This window comes from Nothoprocta perdicaria, unplaced genomic scaffold (assembly GCF_003342845.1).
Source record: "Nothoprocta perdicaria isolate Ctin4 unplaced genomic scaffold, notPer1 scaffold_129, whole genome shotgun sequence".
NCBI classification, from domain to species: Eukaryota; Metazoa; Chordata; class Aves; order Tinamiformes; family Tinamidae; genus Nothoprocta; species Nothoprocta perdicaria.
This window is the reverse complement of record NW_020454416.1, coordinates 1188734-1212347: the sequence shown is the minus strand read 5'-3', so window position 1 is coordinate 1212347 and position 23614 is coordinate 1188734. Positions and strand designations below refer to the sequence as shown.

The 23614-nt window shown below is 40.3% G+C and overlaps 1 protein-coding gene across 3 annotated transcripts in view; it reads left to right on the top strand.

Annotated features, from left to right (window-relative positions):
* Window positions 1-1581: 1581 nt before the first annotated feature.
* MGA (MGA, MAX dimerization protein) overlaps window positions 1582-23614 on the top strand; it is a 48774-nt gene continuing 26741 nt past the window's right edge. For 2 of the 3 annotated variants that reach the window (XM_026033395.1, XM_026033394.1), the window contains exons 1-14: window positions 1582-1687; window positions 1985-3128; window positions 8229-9159; window positions 9496-9583; window positions 9716-9811; window positions 12158-12286; window positions 14064-14162; window positions 14625-15271; window positions 16181-16538; window positions 17465-17688; window positions 18497-18637; window positions 19038-19110; window positions 20475-20995; window positions 22552-22849. In XM_026033395.1, coding sequence (XP_025889180.1) covers window positions 2065-3128; window positions 8229-9159; window positions 9496-9583; window positions 9716-9811; window positions 12158-12286; window positions 14064-14162; window positions 14625-15271; window positions 16181-16538; window positions 17465-17688; window positions 18497-18637; window positions 19038-19110; window positions 20475-20995; window positions 22552-22849 — 4669 coding nt within the window. In that variant the 5' untranslated portion in view covers window positions 1582-1687; window positions 1985-2064. The remainder of the gene's footprint in view (window positions 1688-1984; window positions 3129-8228; window positions 9160-9495; window positions 9584-9715; window positions 9812-12157; window positions 12287-14063; window positions 14163-14624; window positions 15272-16180; window positions 16539-17464; window positions 17689-18496; window positions 18638-19037; window positions 19111-20474; window positions 20996-22551; window positions 22850-23614) is intronic. The other variant, XM_026033396.1, reaches the window with a different exon arrangement.

The window sequence follows — 23614 nt, the reverse complement described above, 5'->3', positions numbered from 1 at the left end:
GGCGCCGCCTCGAGCCGGAGCCCGCGGGGCGTCAGCGCTGCCGCCGCGCGTGCGCGCAGGCCCCGCGCCGCGCGGAGCCTGTTGAGAGCAGACGTGCTCGCCCCGCGCGCGGAGCGCCTCGCGGCACGTGCGGGCCTCCCCTCCCGGCCCGCTGCCCCGGTGCCAGAGCGCCCAGCGGTCCGTGCTGGGGGCTGCGGCGGCTGCACGCAACGGCGCTGTACTGACCGCCCCTTGCTCCTGCTCGAACCCGGGTGCCGCTTAGGGTGCGGATAACTACAGCAGTTCCGTGTGAGAGCTTTCCGTGCTGGAAAGCAAACGGACTTGGCAGCTCTTGGTGCGTATGCAATGTTGAATGAGTGCAGGTTGTTGATTTCTTCTGGATCTTCTTCTTGGGTCTAGCATTTGTAAGTAATCCCGAAATAGTTTAAGGTTACAGATTTTCTGCACATCTTACCTCAAATGCGATTTGCTTCTATGCATTCTGCATTTCTGTGTTTTTAATGAAGTTTTTTACTTCTGTTTTTATAGATACAGGTTTTTCACATACACTCGTTTGGAAGAGCAGGGCAATAGCCTTAAAATAGGAAACATACAACTAGTTTTGGACAGGTAATTTGTTTTGTGCTCCAAACTTCCTGGAGTTTGGATGTATGGAGAAGACACTTGCTTCTTCATTAAAATAAAACTGAAAACTCTTATCTTCTGTCTTTGCAAGACTGAAATCCTGTAGAGATTTTTTTTCTTTTTTTTCTTTGATACAATTTTTACATGAAGTTCTAAAATGCCAGATTTAAAGTACAGAGCTAGTTCCTTTGTAGTTACTAAGTGTCAAGAGCATTGAGTATGGAGTTTAAGTTCTTTGCCTTTTGAGCTTTGAGGTTATTTCCTGCACCCATGTGGGAGTAGTTTACATGGGGAAGAGCTTCTTCCTACAGCAGTTCAGTTCTAACAAAATAAATATCATTAAATCCCTAATTTACTTAAAAATTTGGAATATAAGTTAATTAATGCTTTTAACCAACTGACTCCTGGTGATTCTTTTCAAGCTTGTCTCAAGTTCCTGCCCCCTTCCGGCTACATGCTTGCGTTGTATTTACTAAGTACTTTTTTTGTCCATTTTGCAATTCATATATAATAGGGTAAAATAAAAACCTGTGAATGTGGGAATGGCATTCTGGTTAACTACTTAAAAGCACTAGCACCGATGTTTGAGAGTGAGGCTGCTTGTGATCTTCTCTTGGAATATTGACAGTTACCTGAGGGGCAGAGGCACAATATTGCAGTTGTGTATATGTGGACAGTAAGGCTGATGATAACAGTACAGGTGTTTTCTGGTTTCACGTATTTTTTCCATAATTTGCAAGTTATTTCTTCTTTAGAAATTTAGTTGACCGGTGATTTCCAGTTGTTGGAATTTCCTTCCATTTGTTGTCTCTGCCTTGGACTGACTCTGGAGAAAATCTTGAAGTTATGTGGGGAAAAATAACTTAGTCTTTCTCTGCAAAGAAATTCAGAGGAAAAGTTTTTAATTCTTGTTTTTTTCTTTTTTTTTTCCCTATCCCTTTATATTTTTTTCAGAAATTGCAAGTCTCCAGGATCCATTTCTTTTTGACAGGAGCAAATGACTTCTGTTTCTGTGTCAGAGACGTGGCCTTTGCTCTTCCAAGAACTTGATGATATTTCTCAAGTAAGTGGCTTGAAAAGTTGAGTCAGTATCAGAACGAGGAACACATATCAAGTAAGGCCAGAAAACACGGTTTAAAAGTGTCATAGTACATATATCTGTAAGGCCTGAATTATAGGTACACAGGCAATCTTGATTTGCCATCTCCTAATTGCATTTCATAATATGGTACTGATTACTTTTTAGTTATTTTTAATGTGGAAAGTTATTAAAAGGTTTTCCCTTGAGACATCATTCCTTTTTTTTTTAGAGAGCCTGGATTTAAATAAATGTTAACTTTTTTTTTCCCCCTCCTTTCAGAATGATGAACGTAAACAGAGGATTGTTGGAAGAACTGTATAAAGGTTTCCTTTGATTGGGAAGCTGAGAAGAGTCTCATCATGGAGAAGCAGCAGATTGTGTTGGGGAACCGGGACGGGGGGTCTGTGTCAGGGGCAGCACCTGCTTTTTTTGTCATCTTGAAACAGCAGCAGGGAAATGGCAAAGCCGACCAAGGGATCCTGGTAGCGAACCGTGACGCTTGTGCGCTTGCTAGCAGCGTGGCAGCCCCGGTCAAATCCAAAGTGAAGACCTGCCTCCCTGCTGACTGTGTCTCCGGGGGCATCACCGTGACCCTCGATAACAACAGCATGTGGAATGAGTTCTACCATCGCAACACGGAGATGATCCTGACGAAGCAGGGCAGGCGCATGTTCCCGTACTGCCGCTACTGGATCACGGGTCTGGATGCCGGCCAGAAGTACATCCTGGTCATGGACATTTCGCCCGTGGACAATCACCGGTACAAGTGGAATGGGCGCTGGTGGGAGCCCAGTGGGAAGGCCGAGCCGCATGTGCTTGGCCGAGTGTTTATTCATCCGGAATCGCCTTCCACAGGCCAGTACTGGATGCACCAGCCCGTATCCTTCTACAAGCTCAAACTTACCAACAACACCCTGGACCAGGAGGGCCATATAATCCTGCACTCCATGCACCGCTACCTGCCCCGGCTCCACTTGGTGCCTGCAGACAAGGCCACCGAAGTCATCCAGCTCAATGGCCCCGATGTCCATACCTTCACCTTTCCCCAGACCGAGTTCTTCGCTGTTACAGCATACCAGAACATCCAGATTACCCAGCTGAAAATAGATTACAACCCTTTTGCTAAAGGATTCAGAGATGATGGGTTGAACAGTCGACCTCAACGTGATTTGAAGCAAAACAGTAACTTGGAATTGGAGACGGGTAGTGTTTCCAGCTCTCCCAGCCACCGCGGTCGCCCCGTGGAGGGTGATGCATTAGAGGTGCATCAGAGAAGTTTAGATCCTTCGTTTGTTGTTCAGAATCCATCAGATAATGATTTGGAGAAAGAATCCTTTAATGCAGAAAGGGACTTCCTGGGTTTCTTGGACACTGAGCTGCCTCCAGGTGATATGCCAAAGCTAAAACAAGAGGTCTCTGAAAGGTGAGCTAACATTTTCTTCTAGCACAAATACTGCTTGAGTAGATAGCTAATAAAGCATCAAATAATGGGGTGCTCAGCAGGCAGTTCTTGTTGCTAAAGTTTGCCTAACTTAAATGACAGGACACACAGGAGCATTAAAAGCTTTCCTTTGCTTAAACAGTTATCTGTCAATCTTGACTTATTCGTGCTTCCAAGGAGAGTGTTGTAGTTTGTCCTGTGATGCTTTGGCTCCATTTGTTTAAAAAAAAAAAAAAGTGTAGAGAAATCACTGTTCACCTTAATGGTATTTAGAATGCATTTAAGTAGTAGTAGTTTTCATTAGACAATATTTTAGTCATCAGGATGTTTTCTTTAGAGGTTACTCATGACTGCAATATGCTGTTTCTAATTCATTTTCTCTAGTGGGTGTGTAAGGATGTGTGGCATAGATGAATATTGGGTTACTCAGGAAAGAACTACAAAATAGTTGCTGTGCTGTTAATGTTGGACCCGACCTTACCCTGGAGCAACATCATGCCCACCTACTTACCTAGTCTTGACTTTTTGAAACAACAGCATTATGCATTTCACACAAGTAGTAGTAAAGCTAGAAAATACGGGGAGCATTGAATCTCCTTGGGTTTTGCTGGTGTGAATAAATGTTTGTGTTGGTCGAGTCTGGCCAGACCTGTTACTTTACAGCACACTTTTGTATAGTTTCTGAAGTCAAAGCAACAGAACAGAGCAGATTTATTGCATAGTTTTTCTGTGTCAGGGGATGTTAGAAATAATTTGAAGTGATTTTAAGAATTAAGGTTTCTCTCCAGCCATGTTTCTCCATGTCTCTTTGGGAATACTGACATGTCATCTGCCAAAGATTCAGTGTAAAAGAAGCAGCCTTAGGTAGGTCAGTGCAACATGAAGTGATTTGACAGCAGATAATGAAATTCACCAATGTGCCTGGTATTCCACTGAATGACACTAATGGTGTAATTGGAGGTCAATTCTTAAAAAAATGCAACCATTTAGGACATAATTGTATAGTCTCTTTCAAAGACTGCTCCACTGCCAGCATTTTAGAGAGAAGAGCTCGCTTGGTTTTTGACCTTGCAGAAAACATCTCCTGGCCTGTTCTTTTACCCATTTTTAAGCCTTCCTTGAGTTTAGTTATAATAATTCTTGAGAAAACTAGAATTCCTTTTGGATCTAGAGTGTCCTCAGCTTGCTTTTGCGGTATTTCCAAGCAGCAACATGTTAGAAGGAAGAATGTCTTCTAAACTTCTGATATTCTCCAATTTTTTTTTGCACGGCTTGTTGAAATCAGTTTCCTTTTTTTAGCCCTAGAGACTTGGATTTTTTTTTTTTTTTTTTTTTTTTNTTTTTTTTTAGTTCTAGAGAATACAATGAGGAGAAGGGTTTTACCAGTATTCAAAGTTAACTATAAAACAATAAAAATCTGAAATAAGTAGTGATTGAAAGATTCTACTGAAAAAATCTTAGTTATTTTTTTTCCCCCTCAACCCCTCCTTGGAGTCAGCTACAATTGGATCAGTTCTCATTCTGCAGTAGAGTGGATATTAAAAATAAAAAGTTAATTGGCTTTCAGTCTTCAGCTGCCTATATTTGGCCAAGGCTTCAAATGCGTATTTTTCTTGGCCATAATAGTGCCCTATGTAGTCTTAGGCAGCATTGCTCCATTTTGATCTCAGTTGCCCAAAAATAAAACAAATCTTTCAGCAGTCTTAAATCCCTAACCCTGGTAAAGTTTAGTTAATGATCTTGTCATTCACTTTGCCAAAAGGACCATTGAGACAAGTTATTTGAAGATCTTTTCAAACTGAGCTTTTCTTTTCCTCCCTCCACTCCCCCTTCAGTTTCTTCCTTTTCCCAATGGCTTAAAAAAAAAATATATATATATAAAAGGTACTGAAAGAGCAGTTATTTTCAGCTGTTTTGGAATGAGTTACTCAGTTACTTGATTTTTTTTTAAAGTCTTTTTAAATACTCAAGAACCTTCTTTAAGAACAGATGCTATAAATTGGCAAATTTCATTTCTTCTCATCCACAGATGATTAATAACTATCTGACTCTGTTTCACCTCCAATACAGTTTACCTCAGAAATGTGCTAAAAACTACACAGAAAAGGAAAAGCTGTGAAGAGGTTTTTTTGTTGTTGTTTTCTGAGCTAGGAAACATCTGTCTTGCAGCAAACTACACATTGCCACAGTCCTAGAGCTACCTTCAGCCTTGGCCAGCTTTTTGTTTTATGTTATTGTGGTCTGTGTTTGAAAGTCAAAAATTGTTCTTGGAAGCACAAGAATTGATTTCATCCAAGAAATGCAGAACTTCATCTCTTTTCATGTGCCGGAGCTGTTCAGGATTTAATTCTCCTTTTCCTTTCACATCTCCCATGTGTCAACCTTTAAAGGACAGTGTTGAGTGAGCTGCATTTATCAAAATAGCTTAAACTTATTAATGAAAAACAGACAACTTGTTGTCCTAGGCAAGATCCCATTCATAGCTGAGGGCACTAATTTGTTTTTATGTAGGGTATATTTCTGCTGAGCTGGGGTTGTGGTAAGAGTCAGAAGTTGAGAGCTGCTGCTCTCGGTTAATGTTCTCAAAAGCTTTTGGTTCTGCAGTTTTTGATGCTGCAGCATGTGGTGTTTCCCCTTGATGCTGTGGTTTGCAGATCTCCCATGGAGAGAATTGCCCTGCACAGAGTGGGACAATGGAAGAGGTTGCATATACCAGGGAGTGATTTTACTCCTACTTTGAGTTATTTACCACACTTTCCATTTTCCCCAACAGTTTAATAGGTGTTTCTTAAAAGAAACAAAATGTGAGTTCAATAGATAGTGTATTTTACGTTGATCTATCTAGAAGTATATTTCAGTACTTTCAATTTATGATCCTTATTTGTAGACTTAGCAGTTTTTAATTAGAAAAAAATGCAAGAAAATGCAAAAAATAATTTTTACACTTTCATTATATTATTGGGAGAAAGTAAAGGAATTTATTGTTTGGGTTGTAAATGGGAACATTGTTCCATCAATTAAAAAAAAAAAGAACTATTTAACAAGACATTCTCTTGCCATTTTTAGGTGATCCCAAATTAAGTGGAGGATTTTGAGAGATGTCAGCTTCCTGTGGAATAAAGGAAGATGCATTCCCGTGACCACTTATGTGGTGAATAATTAGTGCATTTCACAAAACAAGGCCAAGTGAAATTACTTAAACGTTAAAAAGAAACGTAACGAAAAGTTGACTATCCAATCTGAATTTAAAATGTGCAAAAATACCACTTAGCATTTTGTGCAAATATATGATCTTCACAAGCATACTACACTCTTGTCACCATCTGACCCGTAGTTACAATATGCAGAATAAAATAACACTGTCATCCAGGAGTTTTGTTTATACAGCAGAACTCCTTTGGCTTGGGTGCTCTGTGGATAGCAGCTGTAGATCAGTATCTGTAGATAGGTTCTGTACAGTACAGTCCAGATAGGTACTGTAGCCTAAGTAGTCACTCTTTCAACAAAGCAAAATGACTAGATAAATCCAAGCTTGTAGAAACAATGACATGGAATGAGAAGTGTATTCCCAGCCTCATTAAATCTTTCTTGTGCCTTTGTTTTGAAGAATTTCAAGGTAGAGGAGCAGTAGTTCTACATCTGATATATTGAATTCACCTTTAGGTTCAGTGTCACAGGATTTTGGGTTTTGCCCAGAACCTCTAAATGGATCAGCTTAGACCTTCTCTTACTGTAAGCTACCTGAAGAAGATAGTTGTCTAATCTTATATTAGGCTTTTTTTTTTTTTCTTTAAATTGAATGAAGGCTAGATATTTTTTATAGAAAACTAAGTGGTCACAGAAGACAACAGACGTTTAAGAAACAAGACCTGTATGCAGCTCCCTTGCTACCAACTGGTTTTCCTGCAAGGCAGGTTTTGGCTCCAAGCTTAATTCTGGCTATTCACTGTTCTGAGTTGCAGTGGATTTTCTACATTGGTCCTATCCTGCTCCTGGGAGGGTTTTTGTTTTTAATGTAGATATATAAAACTGTGTCCTGGCTTTCTGCTCCTATGGAAAAACTTTCTGCTTTTACATTTTACTTTTCATTCCTGAGCTGCAATTTTCTAGCTCCCTTTTGTTACCTTTGTATGCCCTATATTCTGTGGCAGCTCCGGGCATTTTTCCCTTAAGCACCTCAGTGTATTCAAGGCAGAAATAATCTCCTCCTCCTCCTCTTCCTGCCCCCTCTCCTTGCAAACAGAATACCAGAACATGGTCTGATAAACTTAGTAAAGAAGGTCTATTATTTTTTGAGATTCATTGTGCGTAAGAGTTTGTTTTCATATCTAAGTGGTTTCCTCTCATGACTAGGTGCCAATTTCTAACGTTCTTCACAGCTGATGACTGCGGGTGTTTGACGCAAGTCTTCTGTGACTTGAAGCAGCCTATTAGCTGGGAGTGCAACTGGCTGCACAGTTAGTCTACAGACTAACTAAGTCTACACACTGCCTAAAGGGTTTTGTTGGTGTTCAGACTTAGGTGGAAAATGGAGCATATTTTGATAGGATACTAAAATACTGCAAGTGCTAGAGCAGCAGTTATGTTTAAGAATTGTCTTAAGGAGAATTTAGGATGAGTTAACTAACATTTTCGTTAAATCATGTAAATGGAAGTGCTTTAAGCACTCACTCGGCCTCCTCTCGGCAAGTACAAGGATGGCTTCACAAAGATGTCTCAATAAGGTGGAGCAAACTGAGGCCCCTTGCTGCCAGTGTTTCATACATCTTAACTTCGCATGAGTTCATGTGAAGCCTCACTCAGAGGAACTGCCAATGTCATTATGATACTACTAGAAAAGGAAATAGTGCTACTACTTTCAGATAAGAAATTGCATTGTTTTCACTGATGGCAAATACAGTTTTTGAAGTCTCCTTTCTGAAAGTGTAAGCTTCTAAATTATTTAGAAGCTGAAACTTTGAGGTCTTTGACAGAGTTGCAACTTGAAGCACTTTGGAAGTTGTTTATGTACCAAGGATATGGGAGATGATGAAACTCTGCTAAGAGATTTAACAAAGGTCTTGTATTTTTTTTTCCCTTTAGTCCCATTGCTAGCAGTTATGAAAGCAGTTCCCGGGTGACATCCCCACTGGATCCAAGCGGACACTTCAATGTTGTCATTAAAGAGGAGCCAGTGGATGACTATGACTATGAGTCCAATATTTGCACTCAAGGAATAACTGTAAAACAAGAAGAAACGGATGAAGAAACGGATGAATATTCCAACACAGATGAGGATGATCCCACTGGAGAAAAACACCTGAGGAAGTACAGTGATATGGAAGGGAATGATGGAGAGTTCAGGCCCCGGAAGCGGCTACTCGCCAGTCCTTCAGGTGTTGCCAGAGCAAAAATGTTAAAACTAGAGAGCGGGAAGATGCCTGTAGTCTATTTAGAACCATGTGCAGTCACAAAGAGCACGGTGAAAATATCCGAGCTGCCTCAGACCATGCTGACTGCTTGCAAGAAAGAGAAATCCCCCTTGAGCGCAATTCTGGATTCCTTGCCTGCTTGTTTTGAAAATCACCAAGGTTCCTGCTTAAGCACTGCCATCCTCACTGAGGAATTAGCTATGAGAAAACAGTCTTCTATGAGCAAACTGGCACAGAAATACTGTTCAATGAGAGAAGCCCAGTGGGCTCTATCTAAATCACCAAACTTCAGTCTCAGGGGCTCAGTCGGTTGCCACTTTTCAGCTAAAGAGATCTGTGGCAGAAAAAGGACTGGAATGCTCAAGAACCCTCTCTGCCACAAAGGCCCTGGTACCAGTCAAAATGCCATGTCCTCAGGTCCAAATAAAAGAGGAAGACCACGGAAACTCAAAATCTCCAAGGCTGGTCGTCCCCCTAAAGGTTTAGGGAAAGCTGTAATAACGAGCAAGAACAGCTCTCTGGGGCCTGGGAGTGTCCCTCCGGATGTGAAGCCAGACCTTGAAGATGTAGATGGAGTCCTTTTTGTGTCCTTTGCATCAAAGGTAAGCCTGAACTGTTCTGAATAAAATTAATTGTCCTTTATGATGTAACTACAAACTGGTTAAACATGAGACAAGCTGAAAAGGAACTAAAAACTAAGTTTGATATTTATGACCTCTTTTCTTTATAAATTATGCCTTGTCTCTATGTTCTTTGTAACATTTTTGTTTTAGCGACATGGGAATACGTGACATACTGGGATCTGAAGTTCTTTATGCAAAAGATGGTATATTTCTTCATTAGGCAGTATCATGTTTAATGGTATTTGTGAACTAGTTTGAATCTGGGTCAGTGTTTCAAGGCATTTTATACTTACTCAAGACTTTTTATGTATGTAGGAAGCTCTTGACATACACACTGTTGACAGAGTTGAAGGAGAAGAATCACAGAATCTTCAGGCTCCTTTGTTAGCTACAAATGATCCAGGTACCATTGTTTGTGCTTTCTGCAAGTGGATTTTTCCTGCAATACAAGAATGTATAAAAATGCACTAGAACATAATAATTCAGGTAATTTTGGGGCATAGTAAGTGATAAATATATATTATTTTTTGAGCAGACTGTCAAGCAAGAATACAAGTACTGGAAAAGGAGTTGATGGAGGAGCTGAAGACTTTGAGGCATAAGCAAGTGATACATCCCAGCCTTCAGGAAGGTGAGCATGCAGCGTGCAGATTGTGTCTGATTGTATAATAAACTTAATCATGCTGAACGGATAGTTTCCTGTAATCCTGTCTGTGCTTAATATAGTTGGGATCTGATTATGGTTATTTTTGCACAAGTTATTGGAAAACTACATGTGTGTACGTGCAAACTCTACTCAGTTTGCTACTTGCCACCCAGGACAGTGAGAATCTAACATTTCTGACTGTTTTGAATAACTATCTGTGGAGATTGTTGTTTTTCACACGTTCGTTGATCATGATGTCGCAAGCTAGAAGTTGTGGAGGAGACAAAAGATTACTCTTGAATCTCACATGGAAGAGCAAGAAGCTTCACGTTAGTCCATATGTCTTGTGAAAACTGCTGAGCCTTCAGATCTTAGGCCCTGCTTATTTTGTAATGAGCTCAACTTTGTAGAGAACTGGTGCTTAACATCTGCATAGAAAAGAGCCAGGTGCCAATGCATATTCTTTGCTGTGGATCTAGAAATCCAGACATGTTAACTCAGACTGTGTTTGCTACGTTTGGGTTGTTATTCCCAAGTTGCTTCAGGTCAAGGCTCGCCAGCCAAACCACCGAACTTCCAGCCTGCGGTTTTCACTTCCATGCACTGCAGAGCTCGTTTCCTCTGCTGATGATGTCAAAGCACCTTCAGGGATGAGAGTCTTGAGGCCAATGCCTTTGATAGGGGCAGCAGAGCAGCTGATAAAGGAATTGATCCAAATGGGAGTAACTTGTGCATTTGAGGTTCTGATCCTGGGTTTTTGAAATGCATTCATTGTAGTATGTGGGGATTGAGATGCCAATTACTGATCATGTTTTTTTTTTGTTGTTGTTGGTGGGTTTTTTTTGGCTCAACTTCCACTATAAATTGGATTATCTCAAATGACTTGCACGTTGCCTGAGAAAGAGAGCTAGACTGTCAATCTTTGCCCCCATTTTAGAGAGGCAACATTTTGCTTCTTGGTTGTATTGGGCTGCCAGTGTTGAACTTCATAAAGCTCCATTTCATCTGGCATATAAACCTGAAGCAGAGATAGCCAGCAGCCTGAGAACTCTTGATTTTAGCTGCCCCTAAGAGTCAAGAATGATGCGAGTCAGGAACAGCAGAAGATATAAATGGAGAAGTGATCCACTGCCATGCTGCTTTCTAAACTCATACAAAGTTTTCTGCTAAATATTCTTGATTTTTTAATTACACTTGAGACGGGCAAGACCAGGGATAGGTGTTAAACAAAGTTAGACTTCTTTTTGAAGGCAATTGAAGTGGAATGGCAAGAAAAATAATGTCTGCTTTTGTTTTATTTTTAGATTTAGTTGGAAAAGAAATGGATTATATTTGACATGTTTCTGTGCAAAATGGTAGATTCATGCATTTGCTTCCCATTTCTTTATGCATATTTGAAAGTTATCTCTTGCCATAAGAGAACTTTTGTTACTGTATCTCTTAATATATCTTTTGTGGCCATATGAAGTCTTTAAATTTAGCATTTTGGAGGAGTTGAAAGAAGGAAGATGACAAGGGCAGTTAACGGTAGTGGCAGACAAAAAAAAAAAAAAAGGAGTTTTCTAATAGCCTTTTTTTTTCCCCCCACTTTCTGGTTTCCAAGCAGAAGACGGGCAAGAAGGCAGGCTAGTTTTGAACATACCAGTAAGGACAGCTTGGAGAGAAAACAAACTGCAATTCCCCCAAACAGCCTGCTGAAATCAGGATCATTTGGTGAACTTGTCCTGAGAGTGGCATTGTATATAACTTGGAATTACCTTGTTCCCTTTTGCAGTTCCTCAGAGCTGTAGTGTAATTTATCTTACCGATGGTTGAAACTACAGCATGGATGGCATGTGGTATATGTTTTTGCACAAAAATAGCTTTCGGGAGAAGAGGGAATGAGTGATGCCATTTGCAGGATTGATAACTCATGAGCTGACGTGAAACATTAAATAGTCAACTTGAGGGCTTCAGGTAGTAAATCTGAATTTCAGGACTTTGAGTGGTGTCTAGTTAAAAATGCTACAAGGAGTAGAGCTCAGGTATTTTACTTCCTTAATTTCTATGAAAAGTTGAACAATAATCAAGAAAATTCATTCAATATCAAATAATTCCATTTTTTTGCTGACTTCCGCTCCCCAGATTAACCTTAAATTCATGACTGCTTCAAATTCAATGGAAGTCACATTTGTGGATGCTGATGAACTTCTCAGTCATCTTAAAATACTTGGTGAATGCTAGAAAAGCCAGTGTGTGATTTAGTGGTTTATTTTTTAATCAATATCATGACTTTCTTTTCCCCCTAATCTCTTTGCCTTGAGACATTTACTTGATATTTGTCTCTTGTAGTGGGACTGAAGCTGAATTCTGTGGACCCAACGCTGAGCATCGACTTGAAGTACTTGGGTGTGCAGCTGCCTCTTTCCTACTCAAATTATTCTTTGTGGAACTATCTAGGAACCAATCCCAATTCTCCAGGTGGGTAGAACATGAATTTGCTGAAATCCCAAGTATTCTCTTTAACATTGATGGTCAGAGGACAGGAGTGGCCACATAGTTGAGCTTGATGTCTCAAAAGCGATTAAAGCTGTAGTGCAGAAACAAAACACAGTGCCTGGCCGAAGAGTTCTGGGTAGTTTTGATCGTGTGGTTTTCAGCCTGGGGTCCATTACGAATACTGTCTGGCCTGCTGTGTGCATGCATCTGTTGGGTTTGTAAATGTAAACTTGTGCCCTGCTGCCCTTGATGTACCCAGACTGCTCAGGCAGTCTGCTCTCTCCTCTGCTCCCGTTTTGAAAGCACCTCTTGCTGTTTTGCAGGAGTCCCCTTCCATGTCCCCTGCCTCTTGCTTTGCCATTTCCCCCTTGTCCTGGTGGAAGCAGTGTGACCGACCAGCAGAGTGGCACAGCACTCGCTGTGACAATCCTATTTCTCTGGCTAAAAAGATCTTTAAAAAACTTCTGTAATAAAACATAGCCAAATAGCATGGCATGTATTGAACCTTGGCCAGAGTAGTTTTTGTACCCGTTTTGCCCTTTAGCGAGGACTTACGTCCATTCCTTTGACAATTACATAGTTTGTCATGGAAGAACTTCAGCTTAGTTTATATAAAGAAAAAAAAAGAAACCTTTTAGTTTGTTGGGCAAAATTAAAAAAAAAAAAAGTTTCAGCAAAACTTAAAAAAAAAAAAAAAAAAAAAAATCAGATCATCACATATGCAACCCTTTTCCCTCTGCTATAATGGGTAGTGCTCTTTTTCACTGGGGCAGGGATAGTGAACTTGAAGCTAAGCTTCAAGCTAAAGCTAAGCTAAAAGCTAAGAAAATGAAAAACAGTAATCAAATCCTGGAACTGGTGATAACTCTTCACAAACTTGTTCACCAGTTGTGCTTCTTTTCTTTCTTTTTCTGTTCTTTGTTTTTTGTTTGTTGTTTCTTGTTAAGTATCTAAAGATTCTAACACTGTCCAAAGGTACTGATTTTAATACAAAACTGTCTTTCTCCCTCTGTTTTGGGGAGCTGCTGAAAAGGCAGAGCTTGTCTCTTAGCTCTGTTTTCGCTGGAGAAGAGATAAACTCAGTTTGTGAGACCTCAGTTTAGTGTCAGATTGATTTATTTTTTCAAACCTAGCCATATGTAAAACAGCAACACAAAGCCCTATTTGTTTTTCCTACAATATGACTTAGCCTCCAAGGCTGACAAAAGACTTAATGGAGCTGCCTCTGTTCGCATTTTGTGACTGTTCCTTGTCATTGTTCCTAATATGTAGTCAGCCAAATTTAACAGAAAAGTGAGTGTACGTTGAAGTTTCTACAGGTCTTAGAAAAGCCATTGGCTGAATTGGAGGGACAAATTCAAATTATTGTCTTTTCTGAGGGATGCTGCAGTATGAGGTCAGTATTTTTTTACTGTTCCCTTTCAACCTGCTAAATGGCTGGAGCCTCCCATTCGGGTTTTGGAATTATCTGATTGCACCATTGGTAGGGAAGGAGGATAAAGCTGAAAATGCAGGTGAAAACAGCTTTTGTACAAGATGGAAAATGTGTGTACACAGGAAACCAGATTTTGCTAATTAGTCTTAATTAAAAAAAAATTTAAAAACTTAAAAACTTAAAAAAAAAAAAAATTAAGTCTCCTTATTCTGGCTTTTGATCTACTATTCTTCATATTATCTGAACAGGAGTAAAGAGTTTGCCAAGACATTGATTCCAATGAAGCTTGACTTATAAACTAAGTCTTGCTTTCTTCTTTTCCAGATACTGGATTTCCTTTTGTTTCCAGAACAGGAAAGACGAATGATTTCACCAAGATTAAAGGCTGGCGAGGAAAACTTCATGGTGCTTCTAGAAATGAAGGTACCAAAAAATCAGTGTACTTAATAGAAAAGGGATATTCCTTGCATGCTAAATTCCTTTGTCCTGACTCGGTGGAAATAGCTATTTGGCAATAGATATTTACATATCAATGTATTCTTATTTTGAATTTGAGAAAGTATTTATGTTGCAGCCTCCATACTTCAGTACAATATGATGTTGGAGTATTACAGATGTGCTGTGGTAAACTGGGTAGGTTAGATGATTGGGACAATAAATAAACACCAGTTGCATTGAGCCACTGCCTGTTGAAGACTTGCAGTTTTTATAAACGTGGTATTGTATGTAAAATTTCAACAAGAGCAGTTGTTTAAAGAGCTATCTGCGTTTCAGAGTTGGGTCATGATATCACTGTTTACATTTCTTATAAAGTATACATTTTCTAGAAAATGTGTTAGTGCTCTTGAATTATATTCTTTTTTTTTTTTTTTTCCCATTTTTAAGGTGGTAGTTCAGAAGGCTCCTTGAAGAATCGCTCAGCGTTCTGCAGTGACAAGCTGGATGAGTATCTGGAAAATGAAGGGAAGTTGATGGAAACTAGTATGGGATTCTCTCCTAGCGCGCCCACTTCTCCCGTGGTGTATCAGCTTCCCACCAAGAGCACTAGCTACGTGCGAACGCTAGACAGCGTTTTAAAGAAGCAATCCACCATAATTCCATCAACATCTTACACGTTCAAGCCTGTTTCTATGTCATCTACCTCTAGAAGGACAAAGACTCAAAGCAGACAGTCGTCTTCAAACAGAGCAAAATCATCCTACAAGCCTATACTGCCTTCACCTTTTTCTGCAAAGCAGAAACACAGCACGGCAGCATCAGGGGAAAAGGCTGCCAAGTCCCTCTCGAGTAGCAGTTTGAGTAACCATGCAGATAATTTCATGGTGCCAGCTCTGGATGAAAATGTGCTGCCAAAACAGATCAGCCTGCGCCACGCACCGCAGCAGCAGCAAGCAGCTCGTCCCCCGGGGTTGTCTAAATCTCAAGTCAAGTTAATGGACTTGGAAGACTGTGCTCTGTGGGATGGGAAACCACGGACCTACATTACCGAAGAACGAGCAGACATCTCTCTGGCAACCTTGCTCACAGCTCAGGTAAATCCACACTAATTTGTTTCCTTCTTGGGTTGTTGCTATTCCACATATGTGCACTTTTTAATATTGCTTATGGATGCACAAACCAAGAGCAAGGATGTTAAAGAGAAGCCAAAGCATGTGTCTTTTTGTTGTGGTCTTCTAGCCAGTGAAGGTTGGGAATTGCTGACTTAGTGCAGTATGTGGGGAAAAAATAACCCAGTTCATATCATGTGTCCTTGGAACATCCTTTACGCTTCTTGTCCTCTTCAGAGTGGGGGAAAAAAAAAAAAGGAAAGCTAGTATGGTTTTGCATCAGTTTGTCTTTGTCTATCCTAGATGCCTTAGAGGCACTGCAGTTGAGCTTTTGGTTATGTTCCTTTTTGTATTGTGCAAATTCTATTCCAATTTGTCTTGTCCAGTAAGAAGGGATTTATAACTCCTATGAGTGTTTGAACAATATTGCAAGCTGATGAGAGCCATTAATTGTGAATTTGCTCTCATTTTCATCACAAAAGACAATAAAAAGCAAAAGAGAAAAAGGTTTATGCAGTTTTTGTACACTAACTGCATTTCTTACATTATTTATTGCATTTTTTCAATAGTACCAACTGTGAAGAAATCCTAATCTCATAACTTGATTGTCACACAATAACCTTTTAGCTGTTTTCACAACTAGTTTAGTATTTAGATTGTTTAGATATCTCGGACTGCCTCTTAGAAGCCTTCCAATGCAGATTCCCCTTTGTTTTATTTTTCAGTATTCAGTTATGACAAATAATCACATTCAAACTATATAGTTGCAAGGATTGCTCTGAATGAACTTCAAATAATAATACATTGTTTATATATAAACTTCATCTCATTATATTTTCCTTATAATTTCCTTATAATTTCAAGTGTGTTCTTATTTTTGCAAACCTTTTTTAGGCTTCACTCAAAAACAAACCTATCCATAAAATCATAAGACGGCGAGCACCTCCTTGCAATAATGACTTCTGCCGCCTGGGTTGCATCTGCGCCAGTCTGGCACTAGAGAAACGTCAGCCCTCCCACTGCCGCAGGCCAGACTGCATGTTTGGCTGTACTTGCTTGAAGAGAAAGGTGTTGCTGGTAAAAGGAGGATCAAAACATAAGAAAATCCTGAGAAAAGCTGTGCGTGGGAATCTCGTGTTCTATGGATCCCAAGAAGAGCAGCAAGAGGATGAAGATGCAGAGGAAGAGGGTAACGGGGAAGACGATGAACAGAGGCAGAAAGATAAAAGGAAGAGAAAAAGGGTCGAATACAGTGAGTATTGCTGGACCACAATGACTTTTTTGTCCAGCGTTGCAGAAATTGCCTATCTTTGCAAAGGATTTTTGTTTGGCATGATAGCAGTCGCATTACTAGATGGCAGCAAGTTCTAAGAGGCCTCTGCAGCATCGGCTATGGTATCATGATCTAGCAGCGAGCCACACTTCTACCCTTCTGGTCAGCATTGTTCCTGCTACTCAATTGTCTTGATCAAATAGCTAGAGTTCATTTTAGATAATTTAAGCTCCTACTCAGCTTTCCAAACCTCTGCTGTTGGTGTTGTTCGCTGCAACATTTACAATATCCTTTCTATTTAAAACTATATTTTCAGTTGCAGTATATAGCAGCATAAGTTTAGCTTCATTATAAGTGTGATAATTCATAGTAGTTTCAGGTCTAGTTAAGGTATACTCAGAAAAACAAATTGCCCTAAAGGGGACCATGAATTTACGTTTTCAGCTTCTTGCTAGTGTATTTTTAGCAATATCTGAAGACAGAAAGTGTGTTGCTTAGTGTTAAACTCAAGACAGCCTGTAGAATAAATTGGTTCCTCCATAGAACTGTGATATAAAGTCTGATTTTTTTGTTGTTGTTGTTGTTTTAAAATGTACGTATCAGTGAAGATCACGCTGTCTGTAGCATTTTGCCTTACCTGCTATCACTGTACAAGCGCGAAACAAAGATGAGCATAGCACCGTTTTTATTTTCATTTCCTGTCATTTGTGGAAGAAATCCCAGTCATTTTTGGCTAGAATTTGAGCCAAGTAAAATACAGTAGTATTTTCTGGCAGTGTGAACTAGTGATTGCTACATGGATTAGGTCTTAGGCCCAAAAGAAGATTTCTGTTACTGCTATTTTAAAATACTTTCCGTTTACAAGTGAATTGGTTTTATTTTTCCTTGTTTTTTTTTCTTTCCAGCTATCTGTGATTCAGAGCCAGAACAACCTATTAGGAATTGTCCACTGTGGGTGAAAGTAGAAGGTGAAATAGATCCTGAGCCAATTTACATCCCAACACCATCTGTTATTGAACCGGTTAAGCCTGTGGTTTTGCCTAACCCAGAAGTCTCGTTTTCTAGTAAGCATAGATCTTCCAGTGGAATGAAACCAGGCAGAGTGTATACTCCCAAACCCAACCCAGTGGTAAGAAAGGAAAAAAAAAACGTTCTGTTTCTTTGTATTGAAAATTAAATGAAGCACTGCCTAAACCTTTTGTACTAGACCATTTTAAATAAAAAAAAAAAAAATTGAGGAGAAAGCCCAAGATTTATTGCAGATACATATACTGGTAAGTTAGGATGGATTGACTCTGTGTAAATGTGTAACTCTCAGCCTTGTGTTGATGAAAGATGAATTTGATTCACCAAGAGCCTTTCTTTTAAAAATGCAGTAATATATGTTATTACTTGAAAATGATGAAAACGATTGCTGGTCCTGTATAATGTTTGAGTAACTGCATATGTAGCCTAATTAATGAAGAACTTGCCGAACAAATTAGGCTCTACAAAATTGGGTGTAGTTCTGGAAGCTTTTCTCTTTTTGGATGAGGCTTTGCTGACGATATTGAAACGTCTTCCTCTCCCCTCACTGTCATCTAACAGAAGTGACGAGCTGCATAGAAACCTCTTCAGACACAACCAGGCTCTACGGAGTTGCCATTTAACACGTGCCAGCTGAGGCTGACTGATTCCTCACACTTGTTTTTTTTCTCACTTAGAGTGGACAGGTTTCGCTGAATGGGTTTGGGTGCCTTCCCCAGCCTCACCTATGGACTGAGGTGTACGATAGTGAGCAGGAGGATTCAGGCTGAAATGCTGGAGCTTTCTTCTCGATGTTTTCTCAAGTGCTGTTAGAATGCAAAACTGACTTATAATGCATTAAAGAGTGCCTGAATTGGAGAGGTGTACTTTCCTCTCTTCATTTTATTTTTTTTCCCCTCTCCTCTTGGTAGATTCGAGAAGAGGACAAAGATCCTGTCTATTTGTACTTTGAAAGTATGATGACCTGTGCAAGGGTCCGAGCATATGAACGCAAGAGAGAGGAGAAAAAGCAACAGAAAGACCAATGCAATCCAAAGAGCGGTAGTGTAAAGGTAAGAAACAGCACAAGCATCAAGCATTTGCCAATAATAGGCAGAAATATTGAAAATGTAAAGTAAGTCTTTTTTTTTCCCAGAAACTAATACCTGACATGAGAGTCTGGTTTGATTCGATTGTAACAGGACTGTGGATCCTAAATCACCTAATGATGTTGGTAAACTTATCTTGTTACCATGATTGAAACGGTCTTGTCTCGGAAAATCCTGGCTCCCGGGAGCTCCATTGTGTAAGGCTGGAATGTTTGCTGTTTGGAGCCCTGTTCTAAGATGAAAGTTGTATTATCCACTCTGTCATTGTGCAATATAGTATCCTGAACTAGTTTATTTTGTGATGTGATTTAGTACGGAAGAGGATACACAGGCTGAACTTTTTTTTCTTACGGTTCTTCTCTAGGAGCAGGAATCAGACCCTCAGCCTCCTGAGAAGGCAGTCTGTAAAGTGGACAAAGACACAGATAAATCTAGAGGTAAGAGTTGAGTCTTCAGTATGTTTCAACCACTTGATAGTACCATATGGTTTTTTTGCTTGTTTGCTTGTTTATTTTTTTTAAGTAGATATGATGAAACAAAAGTCCACGTGCTGGGAGGGTTACTACAATTGTCAATAAAAGTTTTATCATGTGCTTGCAGCTGGCTGATTTCTTAAGCAGTTTTGTATGGGTAACGTGGGAGGTATGACAGGCTAAATGTCTGCTACCTACTGTTGCCCTGAGGTTAAAGTGACCATCATTACAGTAGCTTGGTCAGCAATAAAAGATGTTATCCCACAGCAGACTTGTGTTCAAGAGTGATAAGATGCCTGGAAAGGACTAGAGGTCACTGATTTTTGTGTGGATTTTTTGCTTTATTTTGTTGTTGTTTTCTTACTGTAAGTACCAAGTTGTGAGCCTGAGTCCTCAGATTTTCCACCTAGAATTGTACGGGACAAGGAGGTACCTGTACCTTGTTTGGAGCTGTGTAGTGCTGAATTCTTTAGTTCAAGTTGAAGAGTTGAGTTGAACTTTTGCTGCACATAATAAAATGGTTTTGAGTTGCTAGTTCCTAAAGGATTAGGCTAGACATCTCTGTTCTCTTTCAGTCTGAAGTGCCCCAGATCATGTTGTGAACTTTAATGTGAGATGTTGTTAAAGAGGCATTGTGTCATGTGTCATCTGCTAATGAAATATAGCTACCTTTTTAAGCTGAAATCTTTTGCTGATTTACGTGTACAACAACACTCTACATCTAAGGCTGGGAATGGAAAAGTAATGCAACTAGCTGAAAATGCTGATGAATTGGTAGGTCAAAATTAAAACTTGACCAGGACACAGGGCTCAACATCCTTACAGCTTTGCAGAAAGTGCCATTGGAACTCCAATGACAGCAAAAGCTCTGGCTTCTATTTGACGTCTTCCGCAAAAGACAGTTCTGCTAGCAGCACGTTTGCCCCTAATGCTTTTGTAGGATACTGGTCCTTTCCTGACTCCAAGGGAAAAGCGCCACCCGTTGAATAACCAGCGATGCTCTCTGCTGCACGTTGGTGTTGCTTGGAGGTCTTTCATCCATGTACTCAACCAACCCAACTTGGTTTAGCTTGTGAGACGCAATGAGACGCAACCTGAGATGGTCTGGCTGCAGGGAACGAACCGCGAGCAGTAGTTACCTTAGGCTTGCACTGAATCTTCTCTTGCTTGTAAAGCCCTGCAAAGGGAAGAGATGCTTTGAACAGGTTTCATTGTGTTGTCTTGTGTGGCGGAGACAAGGGTGGAGGTGGGCAGGATAGAACTGTTTTAAATAACCAGGTGCTTAAAATACCATAGTATTGCAGAAACCTATTTCAATTCTTTCTCAGAGAAAAGCTGGTGGTCTTCCCGTAGTGAGGGGGATTCTTCCTCCACCTCCCATGTTCATCACACCTCTCCAGGTGGACCAACCAAACTTATCGAGATTATCTCTGACCGCAGCTGGGAGGAAGATCGCACTAAGATCTTGACCATCTTATCACAGCATGTCAGCAGTAACATTCCACAGTCCCTCAAAGTGGGTAGCTTCCTTATTGAATTGACTTCAGAGCACAAAGCCTGGGATGAGAACAACCCTCCTGCCTACTCGTCCAGAATGAAAATTTCAGTGCCTTCTTGCATGGACAAAGATGAGAAGCCCAAGATCCCTGACTTGGAGACTCCCGATGGTGGAGTGGTACCGTGCAAACACCTGGAAAACTCAAAGTTCTCGCGGGCAGACACCTTGGACAAACTACAGGAGAAGTTGCATGGGGGTAAAGGCTTGCCTTTTTATGCAGGGCTTTCTCCTGCAGGAAGGCTGGTCGCCTACAAACACAAAGCTAATATGAGCCCCTCAGGCTTGATTCAGGTGGGTCCCTCTGCCTTTACTGTGGCGATTAGATTCAGTTTCTTCTGGTATCCCAGAACTCCTTAAAAGGGAAAATAAACACATTTTTAATTTCTTTTTAACATAGTCACACGTGTATTTCTGGGAGACAGAAATTCCTGCTTCTTCTAAAAGCTTGTCCCTTCTAAGGTTCACTCAGGGAATCGCACAGAAAGTCTGAAGCCTGGTAGCTTAGGTTGTCTTTCTGGTCATTTGGGTCTTAGTGGCCCAAGTGCAGAATCTTTCTCAGGTTCTTTCTGGTGCTTTGGAAAACCTACCGTAGGCACAGTGGGCAGATCAGACTTCTATATGGATGACTGTTGGAGGCCAGGAAGTAGGAATTTATTCCCCCCAAGAATGTATACACTGGGACAAAACTTTTAAGAGGAAATTGTAGGTACTAAATTGCCTGTTGTTAGACCTTATTGTTCATCTTCCCTCATAAACAGACTGCTCTTTGCAGATTGCATGTCAGTCATGAAGAGACTTCCTAATCCTAAATCCTATCATGCAGCCAAGTTGGTGTTTTCAATTCATGGTAGGAACTGTAGTAATAGGTGAAGATGCTTTTTCAATCAGAGATGTTTGTAGTTATAACAATAGCACTTTCAGGGGAGGCATGTGAATCGGCAAATGAAAGTCAAGTTTATTTTCAGGACATTTTGCAAATATGCTGCCTTCATAAAGAGCAGCTGAAGCAGGAAGAAATGCAGGGGAAAAGATTTCCTGGTTTTAATAGTCGATAGAGACAGACTTTAAGGAGTGACTTCTGGCCCTAAGTATTAAAGTAAATAAGAAACTGAGTTAAGCATAGTGTGTTAAATATGTGTTTGACTTTTGAAGGATGATATCAAACAACTTGGAAGTAAAATGTAGCATAAGCAAAACAAAAAAATCCAAAACAAAAAAAGTAAAACTTCCCATTGTTGACCACTAGAGGTTTAAAGCCTGACATGTAGCAAGATGCTGGGTTTTTTTTTTTCCTCCCAGGCAGCTGGTTATAACCACAACTCCAAATTTGAAGTTGATCAACCTGTCGTACCTGACTTACCATATCAATTGGCAGTACAGATAAAATATATATATCTGTTAGAGCCTCTTTAGGGTTTTGTCCCAGTGTAAATGGCCTTATATATTCTTTCTTCTGTGATACAAGAAGTTTATTACATTTGAGAATTTTATCTAAAATTGTCCTTGAACTTGACAAATCATTTTTAGTCAGGAATGTAGCCTAAGCAGAAAGACAGCAAGAGCAGGTGCTGGCTTCACTGTAGTTCAGTGAGTGCCAGTTCTCCTTTGGTTCTGTAGGAGAGCCCAAGCAGCATCTGATATCCCAGTGTTACAAAGATGTAATATACATGCTTTTAGTTACTCTGAGCAGAAAGGAAAGGAGTTCCCATTCTGAATTGCAATGTTAGTCTGAAAAGACTTGAAAGTCCCACAGAATGAAGCACCCCTCCAGAGGTGGTGAATTAGCTTTTCTTTTTTCTTTTTTTTTCTTTTTTCTTCACAAAATTTCCCTTTTCCCCTTTTTTCAGGTTAATGGTAAAAGTTATCCTCAGGCCAAACTGCTTTTGGGACAGATGGGGGCATTACATCCCGCCAATCGGCTAGCTGCTTATATCACAGGCAGGCTGCAGCCCACAGTACTTGATATCTCCACCCTCAGTACTGTGATCTCCAAGGTAGCCTCCAATGCTAAAGCAGCTGCTCCCGGGACACCATCAGTCCAGGTGCCCACAGCATCAACTCCCCAAACTACATCCTCCACCAGCACTACTTCAACCCCCACTGTGACGACTCTGAAAGCTCATGTCCCACCACAGAGACAGATAGGTAGGTTGGAACTTATTACTGTATTTTACATCGCGTGAAGCTGAAGTACAAAGTGAGTGTACAGCGTTGCTGTTGGTTCCAGTGCAACAGTGCATGCTGCCTTTAGCTGAGTTGCCTACCTAAACTGCCTCTGCAATACATAACCTCTTTATCTAAATCGGAAAGTCTTGACTTCAAAGATGTTGCCTGCGAGTTGTTTTATTAATACTGCTAGAGCATATTTTCAAGAGACAAGAGTGGATGGAGACACTGATTGAATGTTAAGCTTGGAAATCTGTTTTGAGAGTTTTCTGTGATTTTTTTTAACTGTTTTTCATCATACTTTGAGAAGTTGTTAAGGTGAGGGTTAAAATAAGAGGATGACTCTAATCTGCAGTTCTTCACTGTTTGTTTTTCTGATGATATTACACTTGTACCTGGAATTCATGAGAACAGCAAAGATACATGAAGCAACGCAGTGAAAGACAAGATGATCCAAATCTGGATTAGGGAAGCAACAGGTGGGCAGCCAATACCACCCCAGCCTGTAATCTCACTGGATTTCACAAGCTAAAAAGGGTTGGATTTAGTCAGCACCTGGATAGGAAGCCTTCCAGAATGATAAATAACAAGTCTCAGAAGATGCATGCGATACTCAGAGCTGAGTTGGTACTGAAATGGTTACTCCATCATGGCAAGAGGAAGAATTGCTCTTGAATGTTTCATTTTGCATGAGTTAAAATCTAGCACCCATCCACACAATAATTTAAGATCTGAAGAAGCTTT